Source organism: Corythoichthys intestinalis, chromosome 13 (genome assembly GCF_030265065.1).
Source record: "Corythoichthys intestinalis isolate RoL2023-P3 chromosome 13, ASM3026506v1, whole genome shotgun sequence".
Lineage (NCBI taxonomy): Eukaryota > Metazoa > Chordata > Actinopteri > Syngnathiformes > Syngnathidae > Corythoichthys > Corythoichthys intestinalis.
The window spans coordinates 26,377,304-26,391,214 of NC_080407.1; the positions used below are offsets into that span (position 1 = coordinate 26,377,304).

At 40.5% G+C, this 13,911-nt stretch overlaps 1 protein-coding gene across 3 annotated transcripts in view; it reads right to left on the bottom strand.

Annotated features, from left to right (window-relative positions):
• The window catches only part of LOC130928542 (gastrula zinc finger protein XlCGF57.1-like), a 43,920-nt gene that overhangs the window by 20,138 nt on the left and 9,871 nt on the right, over nucleotides 1–13,911 (bottom strand). For 2 of the 3 annotated variants that reach the window (XM_057855232.1, XM_057855234.1), the window contains exon 2: nucleotides 11,653–11,736. In XM_057855232.1, the coding sequence (XP_057711215.1) occupies nucleotides 11,653–11,736 (84 nt within the window). Of the gene's footprint in view, nucleotides 1–4,185; nucleotides 4,234–11,652; nucleotides 11,737–13,911 lie in introns of those variants that run through there. The other variant, XM_057855233.1, reaches the window with a different exon arrangement.

A 13,911-nucleotide genomic window follows, 5' to 3' on the forward strand; every position in this document is an offset into this window, starting at 1 on the left:
GCAATTCATTTTAACATTTAGAACAATATAGACAATGACATACCACAAAAAGAGTAAGAATTGTTTTGACTCCTGTTAAAGAGGTGAAGTCAGTGTTTCCGTTTACATTTTTTTGCACTAGTTAATGCCAGCAGCATTTGACCTCATTGTTTGTGATTTATTATTGGTATTATGTTATTTATGTATTTAAACGTTAATAAATAATTTAGGTGTTTCAAAATGTTTTGGTAAATAAGCTTGAACAAAAAAAATCATTATTTAAGTAGCAAAAAATAAATAAAAAATTATTAGATTAGTCGACTAATCGTAAAAATAGTCGGCTGACTAATCGGGAGGAAATTAGTCGTTTGGGACAGCCCTATAGTGAACTCTGCTCAGCTCTAAGAAATTTAGTGAACCAAGGTTTACCTCCTTCTCCCCAGTTTTCATTTTTATTTTGCTTAAGTGTTCTTAAAAAGTGCGTACGACAGGAGAAAAAAAGTCTTAAATAGCATTATTATGTGAATTAGAATCATATTTATGGAAGATTCGACTATATACAACAATTTGGCAAACCGCAGATGACGACAAATTAGTCTTAATCTGCCGATTAGCCACGCCCACCATTATAGGGCTCTAGCATCCCCAACAAGTGGATGACGTCGGCGGGAGAATGGTCTCATCTGTTTTACTATTCAGTCCATTGAGGGGGAATTATTCAGAACGAGGAAAATGTGACGAAGAGAGCTTCAAAATGTCATTCTTTTAGTCTCTCTCCTCCAATATTTTTAGAGGATATTCTTTTTATCCAAGTATTTTTCCTCAATAGCTAAATTAATGGTATGGTTATGACAAATAACAGTGTTGTGCTAAATGGAATATGAAATAATAAAAATGCATTTATTCAGTACGACATGGCAAAATTACTCCATAATGGTCAAAACTGTCAACTTCACCTTTACTGTCACACCTCCCAAACGATATTTTATGCCACCGTAGTAAGTCGGGCTTTTGTCATTTACCTTCCCCAGCTTTAGAGAATGTAAACAAACCAAGAGGCGTGACAGCTAGCCGACATGCTAACCCGAACCGAGAGATGTTTCAAAGTCTTTGAAGCGGAAAATCACACATAACTAGCCCGGAACATTTCACACGACGGCGGGGTTGTCGATTGTCTTCGCCGATCGGCAACCCGCCCGGCGGCAAGCAAGTCAGGGTGGTGGCAGATCGTCCCCCTCTCATCATCTCATGAGAACCTAACTTCCTCGAAACTCGCCTCTTTTTTGGGGATTAGAAATACATTCACACATCTAGGAGAAAAAACCCTATTGAAGAGGGTCCTACAAAAAAGGGGGCCTTATTCAAAACCAAAATGTATATTCCAATTGGACCAATTCAGCCAAGTGTGCCAAATTTCGTCGCTCTATAAGCTGCCTAAGTCCCTGAGAAAATCTACTTCCTTTTAATGGCGAACAATGGGTCAACAGATTTAGTCTAAGTAAACAAAGGTGTATCCTGCATGACTTAATATTCCACTGCGCTCCAGTGTGTTTCACACAGCGTTACGTCATTGCGCATAATATATCTACATCATGTATTTACTTCAAACAAAGCAAATTCGTTTACATTGAAAGAAATCTTTCAATCTGCAAATACAGGTAGTCCCCGGGTTACGAGTTTCGTTCCGAGGCTGGCGACGTAACCCGAATTTTGCGTAAGTGTGAATGAACCCTTTAAGTACCTCTAAATTTAAAATAACTGTCCATAAACATGGACTATATGTCATATTGATAAGATCAAGTAAAAATTAAGAGACTGTGAGGTACGTAGTGTTAAATGCAGTTACAATTAGGGATGTCCCGATCCAGGTTTTTGCACTTCTGATACCGATATTGTTTTGCACTTCCGATCAGATACAATACTGGCCGATACCGATACCGACCTATCTGAGCATGTGTTCAAGTTTAAAGTTATTTAGCCTCCTTACTTAGTTGTCAGACTCATGTTGAAAAAGGTTTTAGTACTCTTGATAACAACTAGCCAGCTGAATTAGGTGAGTTTGAATAACACACAATGGTTGGTAACAAGAAACTCACCTGTTTATTCAGTGACAAACACAAAACATTTTAAATAACAAACAAAATGGCATAGTCAGTAAAACGTGCAAATAATACTGTAAACTGTCTTAAAAAAGCAAAACACACCAACAACCTCAGTGGAAAATCCCACAAATCCCCCAAGCTATTAGATGCTTTTAATGTTTCGTGCATTAGTTACAAAAATTGTATAAAAAGCCTCTCAGGTTTACATAAACGAGTATTTCAGTATCAACTTAACATTTTAAAACAGTAAATAAAATACTCAAGTCCCCATTCTGTTTTAGCAGCTTTAAACTACATTCAATTAATTTAATTTTGCATATCAACTTTTAAAGTTGTTAAAATTGCTCCCGTTATTCCATAATTTCCCTTCTGTCTACTTTCGACATGTGGAAGTTTTAAAACTGTTTTGAAGATAGAGTCGAGTCAGGATTTTGCCGATTTAGGAGTATTTTAAATAAAAACTTAATTAGGTTCGCTTGGAAGGTTCACAACAGCCTACTAGGGAAGTCTTCTGCTTTAAGATGGCGGCGGTTTACTAACGCATCTTGTTTTCAATACTTCAATGTTGCTAACGCAGTCGAGTCTGTCGTGTAGCATCTTGTTCTATATACATATTAGAGCAGGGCGGTAAACCGAAAATTTACCGTCACCGAAATTCTTAACGATGACCGACGTAATTTTGACCATGTCGGTAAATTCGGTAAATTAATAAAACAAGAAAATATAGTCTTTTCATCCCGCTTTGATTCTGTGTTGTTCGTCTATGTTCATTCCCCTTTAAGAAAGCAGTGAATGTGCTTACGTAGGGAGTCACGTGATCATCAGGAAGCCAATCAAACAAAAGCCCGGTAAGCTAACACTAGCAGCTAACGCTACAAGCAAAACGTGATGGAGTGTGGCTTAAGGGAGGTTCACCAAACTTTCAACCGACATTTAGTAGACTCTTGGTGGCATCCAGACGGGCTTTCACCCGCTGTCCTCCTTTGTTCTCACGATTTCCGGAGATGGTGCTTTCAGTGCTTTCTACTGGTAGCGAGGCTAACGCTAGCTAGCGGCTAACGCTACATATGAACGTTATGGAGTCGGATAGCGGTTCTAACATTGTCGAAACGGCTGAACTTAATGAGTGGATTGGGCACGGACTGCATCTAGCAATTACTATGTGGCGTTATTTTGTATCTGTGTGTGATTCCTCTGATAGCTTTTGTGATGGTAAAGCATTCAGTATAAAGTAGAATCCAACGGCAAAACTTATAATGACCGAGAAATGGCCCCAGCTATTTTTATTGTGCGTGCACTTAGTGAAAAATGCACTGGGGGGGGGCCCTTAAACCATAAAGTAAACACTTGTATTTAATAATTATGTCACAGCAGCCATTAACAATAAGTTGTCTTTTTGAAGTGTACTGTTCAAGCTGCAAGTCATTTGTGTTAGAATTACATGTTTGCACATGCATATTGATTTTGACAATGTACATTGTTCAAGTCATACACGCTGTTATAAATGTTCATACTTGAATTCTTATTGCTTACAATACATTTTTATAAACTTAATGTTTAGACTGCATGTACAATTGTTAAATACAGTATATCAAATTGAATGCTGGTAAATAAATCAACAAGAAATAGTTAATCTGTATTTCATGCATTGATTAAGATTTTCAAATTATATAACAGTCCGCTTGGGCGAATTTATCGGCATTTATCGTTATCGAGATAAATCTGCTCAATTTATCGTGATACATGTTTAAGGCCATATCGCCCAGCCCTAATACATATGATATCTATTATCTCCAGTAAAACGACGTTGACGTAGTTTGTAGCGGCTATCAGCAGCAGTCATGTATTCTTGTGTTTTTTTTTATCCAGCGGCATGAGTTGAGCTAAAGTCGTGAGTTGAGCATTGGCATTACCCGGGTCTAAGACAAGTAATGTTTACTTTCGGGACGCAATGCAGTCAGTTTCTCATTGTGTCCCGAAGACCGCGCTGTGTATTAGTTCCGCTTTACTTGACATATTTCAATTATCAGAATTTGGACGTTTGTGAGTCGTTCTCGAATCTTCCACGGCCGAATCGCGTGTTGGATGGTGCGTCTTTACTCACGTGAGATAATGGCTCGTCATCCAGAATGAATTCTTCGGCAATGACTCCTGTTATTCCCTGGGCTTTGGGACTGTCGAGTGCCAGTTTGTCACGCATAGCAAAAGTTTCTGCCAGTGTTAGTTGCGTAGGACCTTTCTTTTTGTCTTCGGTTTCTTAAAGGGGATGTCGCAGCAAAGGGGGTGTGAGACATCAATAGAACCGTTATGTGCCAAGATAACAAATATTGATAAAGTTAACAAAAAAAATCAATCACATTAATGAGCAATTATCGAAAATAGATCGAAAATGACAAACATTCCCGAGAGTGTTCCGGAAACAGCCGAATGAGGTGGCGACGTCACGACAAGTGATTGACAGTCGAGGCGAAGCCAGGTGCCATTGTTTTTTATCGGCGAGAGAGTAGCGTTGGGGTTTGTTTGACGAAAACATCTCAAAAATGGTTCAACTTCTGTGCTATGTGGTGTACAAATAGTTATTTATCGGAATATAGTATCCATGAGTTCCCGAACGCGAAAAAAAAGCTGGACTACGCAGACGATGGGTAAATTTCGTCCGTGCAAAGAGGGCTAATTTTCTAGACACAGCCTCCGGCACGCTTTTCTGTGGTGCGCATTTTCCACCTGAAAGCTTCTCGAACTATGGACAAGTGAAATCGGATTTTGCTAAAAGATTGCTGCTCAAAGGAGATGCGGTGCCGACCATACACGCGCAGCGACCTAAATGTCCCGAGATATCAAGAAAAAGGATGATGACTAGCAAAGGAGGCTAAGGAAAGGAGGGGAGCAGCCAAGCTCGAAATGGCCAGAGTGAGTACTCTTTTATCATTTAAAAAATGTCACACATTGGATACAGGACTGGACACATGTATACATTATCGTTCGTAAAATATATAGAACAAATCCTCTGATCCCATTCATATTTGTGTCTGTTGGCAGAGCGAAAAGCTATGATAGCCCAATAAATGATAATTATTCTATGCATTCCTTTATTTTGCAGTCACGGTGTATCAGCTTCACAAAAATTAATGCAAAACAAATCAGTGGTGTTTCCCACACGATCTGCTGCCGATGTTTCATCAGTGTCATTGCTCCCCTGAATTACCGTTTCATTACGCTGCATTGGCGCTGGTTTGGGCTCAAATTGGTAACCGAAAACACCGATTAAAGCTTCGTAACTCTCCTCGTCACCATTAGATGAACATTCGTTACGTCCTTCTACGTCGGATTCGTCGCTGAAACTAGAAACGAATTGTCTGCCATCATCGCCGCCATTCAGTATTAAAGCACTGAGCCTTTTTCTTGTTGAAGAAACAATTCTGAATTCTCTTTTATTGACAACGAGGGGTGTTTCTTCATGAGGGAACCTGGAATATGTGCAGGACGAACATAATGCATCAGCATAAACAGCTCAAAACACCCCTAATTCTCCCCTCACTAGAAGGAATTCTATTGATGCAGACAGGCGCTGCCCCCCTAGTGGCCGGAGGGACTCTTCACTTGTCGTGACGTCACGCACACAATCTGCCAGATCTCGGGCGCCGGTCGTTTTAGCTTGACAATCGAGCCAAATTTCTCTCATTTTCTTGTGTGTAATTACACGAAGTGGCATGATATGAATACAAAAGGCATGCGTTTATGGATAAATGATGGAATATTAAAATTTTCCCAGGGCACTACATCCCCTTTAACATACTCCTCATATTGTTTGTGGTGGTATTTCGCTAAATGCTTGATTAGGTTGGTTGCATTAAAACTTCTTACAGCTTCAGCGCTGTAACTCTCTGCACTCTGTGAACTCTCGTGCACTCTCTAATGAGCCGGAACGCGTGCGGGCTCTTTATAGTGTCTGTCACGTGACTGTCACGCAGCCGGTAACGCGCTCAGCCAAACAGACACACAAGTACATTGGGTGAATTATGACATACAAAGGGTCACCACAACGCTTAACTTTATTGTGGCATATGTTGCTCCCTGCCTCGTCTTTGTCGTCTTTTAAGGTGAAATGATCCCACACAGCTGACATTTTTACCGATAGTCTCTCAGTAAATTGGGAGACGGTAATGTAAATGTAGTGTGTTGAAGGTGTGCCGTAAAATGCGGACCGGATTTTAGGGAAACCGAAGCAAAAACTGGAATGGATTATGTAAACCGGTGCGCTGGAAAACCCGGACCGGACATTTAAAAAAAAAAAAAAACTGGATCGGAAGTCTGGATCGGAATTTTTCCCGTGTTCCGATCCGATAACAATGCGCATTTTTTTGCCCATATTGGCATCCGATCCGATCCAAATATCGGATCGGGACATCTCTAGTTACAATATTAAATGACTATTAGGGCTTTACTGGCTGGTGAGTCACTTTGCTCAGAAAAAAGGAGGCTGTACAAAGAGTATTGGAGATGACAGCGGTGACGCTGCTGGGAAGGAGGACTTTTTTTCCTCGTAGCAAGAGTATGTTAATCTCGTAGTCCTTTTTTAAATTTATTTATTTGACCCCAATACTCTGTCGTAATATATCATTTTCAAACAAGATTGGTAATAGTACTTTTTAAAATTATATAACGTGCATCATTAGTTTTTTCCCCCCACGTACTTTCCTCCACTGATACGTGACATTTGTCTATCTACTCTGCTGGTGCTCGCTCCAATGCTGAAAACAATATAAATATACCACAAAAAGAGAAAGTAAAAGGGAAGTCACAGGCTTCTGAATCTTTGCATTCCGTTCTGCGCTAGTAATGCCAGCAGCATTTGACCTCATTGTTTGTCATTTATGTGTTTATTTCAACTTTAAGAAAGAATTTAAGTGTTTCAATTTGTCAATGTGAATTAATATTCAGCAACAAAATGTAATTGCGAGTAAAAAAAAAAATGTATATATTATTAGAGTAGTAGACTAATCTTCTGCAGACAAATCGGGAGAAAAGTAATCGTTTGGGACTGCCCTAGATTGAAGTGAATGTTTAGCCTGGCTCTGCCAGACTATTCTCCCTGTATTTTTCAAACACTGAGAGAAATAGTCTGGAACCCCTCCCATTAACGGCCTTTTCGAGCAGATACAAAATCAATCGACAAATCAGATTCGTTTATTTGCGTCACGTGTTCTTCACAAGCAACGGCAGAGCCGAGAATATGTTCCAATCCACGGTAAAATCAGTTTTAAATGACCAAAAAAACATCGACACGAGTCACTGACAACAATCTGTCTCGCGCTAGCCATGTCGAATAAACTCCGCTCTCTTCGTATGTTTACTTCCGCGCGCAAGTCCGTCATCCTGAAGTCGCCATTTTTCTAACGTCACGTCTGCCCGTCGCTGATTGGTCCACTTCGCTGTCTGTATGCTGTGGCTTGCTCCGCCCTGGAAATTGTTTCCGTGGGAAGGGTGGCCAGACTCAATAGCTGGAACAGCGTTGAGTCTGGTGTACCAGGCTAGTGAATGTTTTGGGGGATTCAAACAACTTTTTGATTGAAGTAGGGCTGCAGCTATCGAATATTTTAGTAATCGAGTAATCGACTTAAAATTCTATCGATTAATCGAGTAATCGGATAAAACAAATATATTTTTAGGTGAAGAGCAATTATAAATATACATTAGAAAACAAGACATTTCATCTAATCTTGAACCATTTTCAGTCAATCAATGTCTTTATTTTGAATGTATATTGTTGAAAACAGCCAACAATCGCATCTCAGATGTAACGAGAATTAAAAAAAATAAAATAAAAAAAAGACTAATTCACTGCTTTCACTCAAAAAAACCTTTAGATCTTATTGAAAAAAAAAATATATATATATATATATACACCGTAATTTCCGGACTACAAGCCGCTACTTTTTCTCTCTCATTTTGGGTCCTGCGGCGTGTGCAATGATGCGGCCAATTTGTGTATTTTTCTGACGGCAGCCAGGGGCGCTCGAGCATGGAATGTGGGAGTGAGACACGTGGAATATATGTGTCAAGGAAGACGCTAGTTTGCACTACTACCGGTAGTTTAACTTTGTACATTGTGCATGAATAGAGGTGGCGAACCCTCGTCTTTGTGCATGAGTAGAATTGGCAGACCTGCATCATGGAAAATGCTAGAAGAAATTAAATTGGCCATCCGAGTTGTATGGGACGCTTTGACGACGAGCAGCGAGAGATCGTTTGCCAAGACTCGCCGAATGCGAAGAGCAGCTTTGGGTGAGCCTAGCATTGTGAAGCGTTGTGAAAGAGTCCGCCATCACCAGTGGGCTTTGAGGGGCCAGTCTGCTGCGAGGAGGACGGCACAGGCTGGGAGTGAATATGCCTCATTATGGGAGACATTGAAGGCGACGCGAAGGACAGACTGAGTAGGTGCGTGCATGGCGAAGTGCATCTGAGCGTCTTCATATCCGACACTGAGGGTGAATACTTTCATGGTTTGAATGCACAGGAAGAAGATGAAGATTGCTAACCAAGACTTTTATGTTTTTATTAACCAGCACAACTAGCGCTGCACCGCCATGCTGATGCTACTCAACTTCCGTGCCGCTGCTATATAACTGCCGTGTTTGCCGACGCTGTTTGGAACGAAAAGTTAAGGTGTGTTATTAAACGTTTGAAAACTGTATTTCTTTGTCAATGTCTCATTTTACTAAGTGGGCACACGCGGCTTATAGGCAGGAGAGGCAAATGGGGGCCTTTTGCGACTAAAATTAGAGCCTGTGCGAGTATTATTTTCACCTATTCGCACTCCTTCACGGTTAAATCAATAATTCCAGACCTGTTAAGTTTCACGATTTGGTCGGGAGACTCCCGATTTTGACCCCAATGCTCACGCCTCACGATTAGAAAGCCAAATCTCCCGATTTTCCCAAAATGTCAATTTTTTTTTTTTTTTTTTACGTTTTTGTTTGTCACCGTTTTGTAACGATACCATTCGGCCCGATTCGGAAAGTGACCAACAACGAAGAGCCTGGCCGTCTCCGACTTCCCTGCCCTCCCTCCCCTTCAGAGCTGGAAAAGCCCAACCAAAAATCTGACAGGGAGGGAAGAGGCGAAGCACCACCGACTTTCCAAGATGCTGGCACGAATAAACCGGCTTTTAGACTGGTTCAAGTCTTTATTTTGGAAGGAAGAGATGGAGCTGACCCTGGTCGGCCTCCAGTATTCGGGAAAAACGACGTTCATCAACGTAATTGCCGTAAGTCTTACCTGCCAGCGATAGCTAACTAGCCTAATGCTAATAGCATTAGCGCTAATGATGGGAGAACGATGACGAGGAAGAAGTCGCTGCTTTACTCTGTGTTTTCGTGGATCAAACATCATGGAATATTAAACCACTGCGGTCCTACCCCCACAATATATGAATTTAAGTGAGAAAGCGTATCGTTACTTACTTTAAGTTTAATCATTTAGATTCGCTATTATGCTAAAGCTAAAGTGTATACTATACACTTTATTACATTATATCATTATTACTGTGCTGAAACAAAATATATAAAGTTTCAATTCTAGGTTACAATTCAATTAAAAAACTGCCATGACAAAGATACTTTTAAAAACAAATATGATTCATTTTCTAAATGATGTAATTAATGTTGCTGATTTAGTCTGACGAAACCCTAATTGGAGTGATGGTTGATGAGATGAAGAGGCTGCTGAGGAAGCTGATGTCCAAATTTGTGCAAATGGATGTGATCAGGAAAGCTGAGGATGTCCTAGATGTTGATTACAGGAACAAGGAGAACTGGCATGACACAGGCAACATAGCAGTATCACATGATGCCAGACAATACATGGAGCAAGTTGAATATCTCTGATGCCACCAAAAAGAGGTTCTTTGACAGTGTAGTTAATTCTTACACAAGTGTTGTGACCAAAATGAACTTGAAAAAAAAAGGTTGCATTTTGTCTTAGCGATTGTCGCGCGCGTCATCGGGGTTGGCAAACAGAAATCTCCCTATTTGCAATTTCTACAACTTAACAGGTATGTAATTCGCTGTAATGTAACGAGCTGGTTTGCCAAGGGAAAATACAACAGAAGAAAATGACTTCCAGGCCACTTTCAGGAGAGAGCGAGACGTCCTACACAGCCGCTCCGAGAGGCACCATCTTCCAAATGTTGAGTGCGCATTGATTGTAACATTCTAAGTAAAGAGTAAACTTTTTCGTTTTCTCAAGATTTATTTCTTTCGCAATTCTGCGACTACTTGTAAAAGCAGAGTTCGACCACAATCTCCCTCCCGTATGATGCATTCAAATGAGTTCAGGAAAGAAACTGCTCTTTTTAAAATATGTTGGTTGTTTTGGCTCTCTCTGTCAAAATGGTTCCCGACCCCCGACTAAAACCCATGACTATCTTTAGATTCTTTAGATTTTAAAAACTCTTTCATATTTATTTATATTTATTTTCTATCATGAATGGGACTCTCCACATCCATGTTACAGCTGGGGCTCCCGAAAAAAAAATCCCATGTTAAAAGGGAATAGGCATGTGCCTGTATGAGATTGTGACAGTATGATAACCTTAACCAAAAATATGCATGACAAGAATGAGGTCCCATTTACAAACACAACTGGAGACAGAATGGCGGACAAGACCTCCGCATTGTAAAGTCAGGTACGTCGTAACCCCGGGACTGTCAAGTCGATGCCATGGCGCAAAACTTACGTCGGTTCACGAATCCATTGCACCACTACTAAGTAAGCAGAGGCACTACCGGTGTATTAGACTGAAAGACATTTCCGCACTTATTTCCCCTTTCCCACTGAAACTAGTGGGTCAACGCGCGTTTTATCCAAGCCGATGCAGCCCACTAGCAATTGGCAATTGGCACCTTTCACATTGACAAAAAAAAGCCGTCTTTTTTTTTTTCACTCGTCTAACCCCCCCCCACCCCTCCTCAGCCGTGCGTAAGGTTACGTGACGTCACCACGCTAAGATGCACGTCCACAAGTGCGACCGAATTCATTCAGTTCAAGGAAGTAAACAATGCAGAGCAACATGGAAGCCTCCTTTCTGTTTGTGTTCTCCGTTTTCATGCTTTTTACTTCCCTCAAAATGGTCGAAATGCAGCAAAGGATCAACACTCTGCTTGTGCTGAGGCAACGTGGTGCGCTACTGGCTCCTTCTTCTTCTACTAGCTTTGTTGTTAGCATCGACGTAACTACGGTTGTGGGGCGTGTTAAATGGGAGGCGACTGGCATGTTGTTATGACGCATCACGTAAGAGCCTACGTCACCACGTAGATTAGGGTGTTGACTGTTGACCCGGGGTTTTGCCTTCACACTGCATGACGATCAGAGTCGAGGTGATTTTAACGCGGGTCGCTTGGCGGGTTGATTGACACTGGTCGAGGCGGGTCGCTGCACCTTTCCCACTGCCACCAAAAGCCGATTGTTAGCGGGTTGACATGGGTTTTTGGCCAGTGGGAAAGGGGAATATGAGAAGGTACCAAATTTGATTCCTGCCTCATCTGAAGAAAAAAAAAAAGTTAAGAATGACCTTGGATGGGTCCAGACTCTTCCTCTTCCTTGATGCATGCAGGCTCTTGGTGCTCAGGACGATGGGCTTGGCTGACATATAGATCTGCAAGACCAAAAACACATAGACCAAATCTTATTTCATTTGCAAACGTTTGTCCACAAAGTTTTCTGCTGGAGAAAATTCCTCCTTGCCAATTTTTTGTTTATTCGTGTTTTTTTGCCATCCCATCCGATTCAAATTAATTCAATGGGCTTGACATTAGAGCGACTAGGTAACGTAGTCGACGTCATCGATTACATAAATGTGCTGACGAGCACACCAGTTCATCGACGATTAATAAAGTGTTAAAAAAATATATGCGTGGAAAGTTGAGTTGGCCGACGCTCGGGATTCAAGCGGGGAAAGGGCACAAGGCCAAAAAAGCGCACCAGTGACCAAAGCATGGACTTATTTCAACGAAACAAAGGAGGGTACACTGTACACCCAGCTTGTATACCACGGCAGCACGTCGGCCGTAAATGAACACTTGAAGCGCCGTCACCCAGGCATAATTTTGGAAAACGACAGGAGACCTTTTTTTTTGAATAAAGTTGCCTTTATGTTGCTCGTACGACAGAGTATTAGAGGCTAATGTCGGGCTCATGAGCTGAATAAGCAGCTAAGTACTTTATGTAGGGCGTTGCTGCCTCCGTTACAATCAACAATATTGAAAGCATCCTGTGTTTTAGAATCAGTTTTACAAATAAGGAAATTGTTATTATTTTGTTTCATCTGCATTAAATTATAATCAATAGAATTTATAGTAATGCTTGGTCGTAGCTCCCAGCGAAGGTACATTTGTCATGTAATAATGCGACTTTTTTTTTCTCAAAGCAATGGTACGACTTTTATCTTGTATTACTTTTTTGAATTTATTTATTTTGATTTTATTCCAATTAGGGCTGCAGCTATCGAATATTTTAGTAATCGAGTGATCGACTGAAAATTCTATCGATTAATCGAGTAATCGGATAAAACAAATATATTTTTGGGTGAAGAGCAATTATAAGTATACATGAGAAAACAAGACATTTCATCTAATCTTGAACCATTTTCAGTCAATCAATGTCTTTATTTTCGATGTATATTGTTGAAAACAGCCAACAATTGCAACTCAGATGTAACTAAAATAAAATAAAAAAAAGACTAATTCACTGCTTTCACTCAAAAAACCTTTAGATCTTATTTAAAAAATATATATATATATATATATACCTAAAAATGCCGTTACGCTTGATAACACACATCACTTAAAAGTTTGGATTTTTTTCCCGCGTGTTTCCATTGAATTTCTATTTGTGACAAGCCATTTTTAAGTTCTAGTTTTAAGTTAGTCTAAACTGTAAGTCCTGATAGGATTTTGAGTTTTTGCAGTGTTCAAAGTAAATGTATGATACAGGCTGTATTGGAGCACATTAGGGACCAGTGCTACTTGGTGTTTTATCCAGCAATGACTACTGAGCTAAAATTGATAGTTAGCATTATTGAGTTTTTATTTTACACCCTCATCACTCCACATTGCTATGTTATGTTAAAGCCTGTATGTAAGACACGTTAGCCAAGCATCGACAGTGGTCATAATTAATAAACCTAGCCCTCCGCAGGGCTAACGTTACGTTAATCTTATTTATTAGCGCTTAGCGCTCTCTATTAGCGCTTAGCGCTGTACTGCTTTAAGATGGCGGCTGTTTACTAACGCTGCCCAGACGCGGCCGAGTCTGTCATCTCGCATCTAGTTCAACATACATGTGATCCCTATGAGACTCATAAGACACTACCTGCTACCAATTAGCATCGTGCGGGCTAGTATTTAGCAACGTCGGCGTCGTTTGTAGCGGCTATCGGCTGCAGTAAGTTTTTTTTCCCTTCTTCTTCTTCCTCTACGTACGTGACATCAGCGCGTCCCGCATTAAACGTAGTCAGAGCAAAACGTGATGCTTAGAGCTGTCAAAATAAACGATTACTCGAGGTGAATAAAACTACTCGGATCAGTTTTTAAACTCGAGTTACTCGAGTTGCTCGAGTATTCGTTTCAGCTCTAATTCCAATTTTTACATACTTAATTCCGTTGATACGTGACATTTATTTATCTACTCTGCTGGTGCTTGCTCTAATGCTGACAACAATATAGACATACCACAAAAAGAGAAAGTGAACAGTGAAGTCACAGTGTTCCGAGTGTTTACATTCCATTCTTCTGCACTAGTTAATGGTATCAGCATTTGACCTCATTGTGTG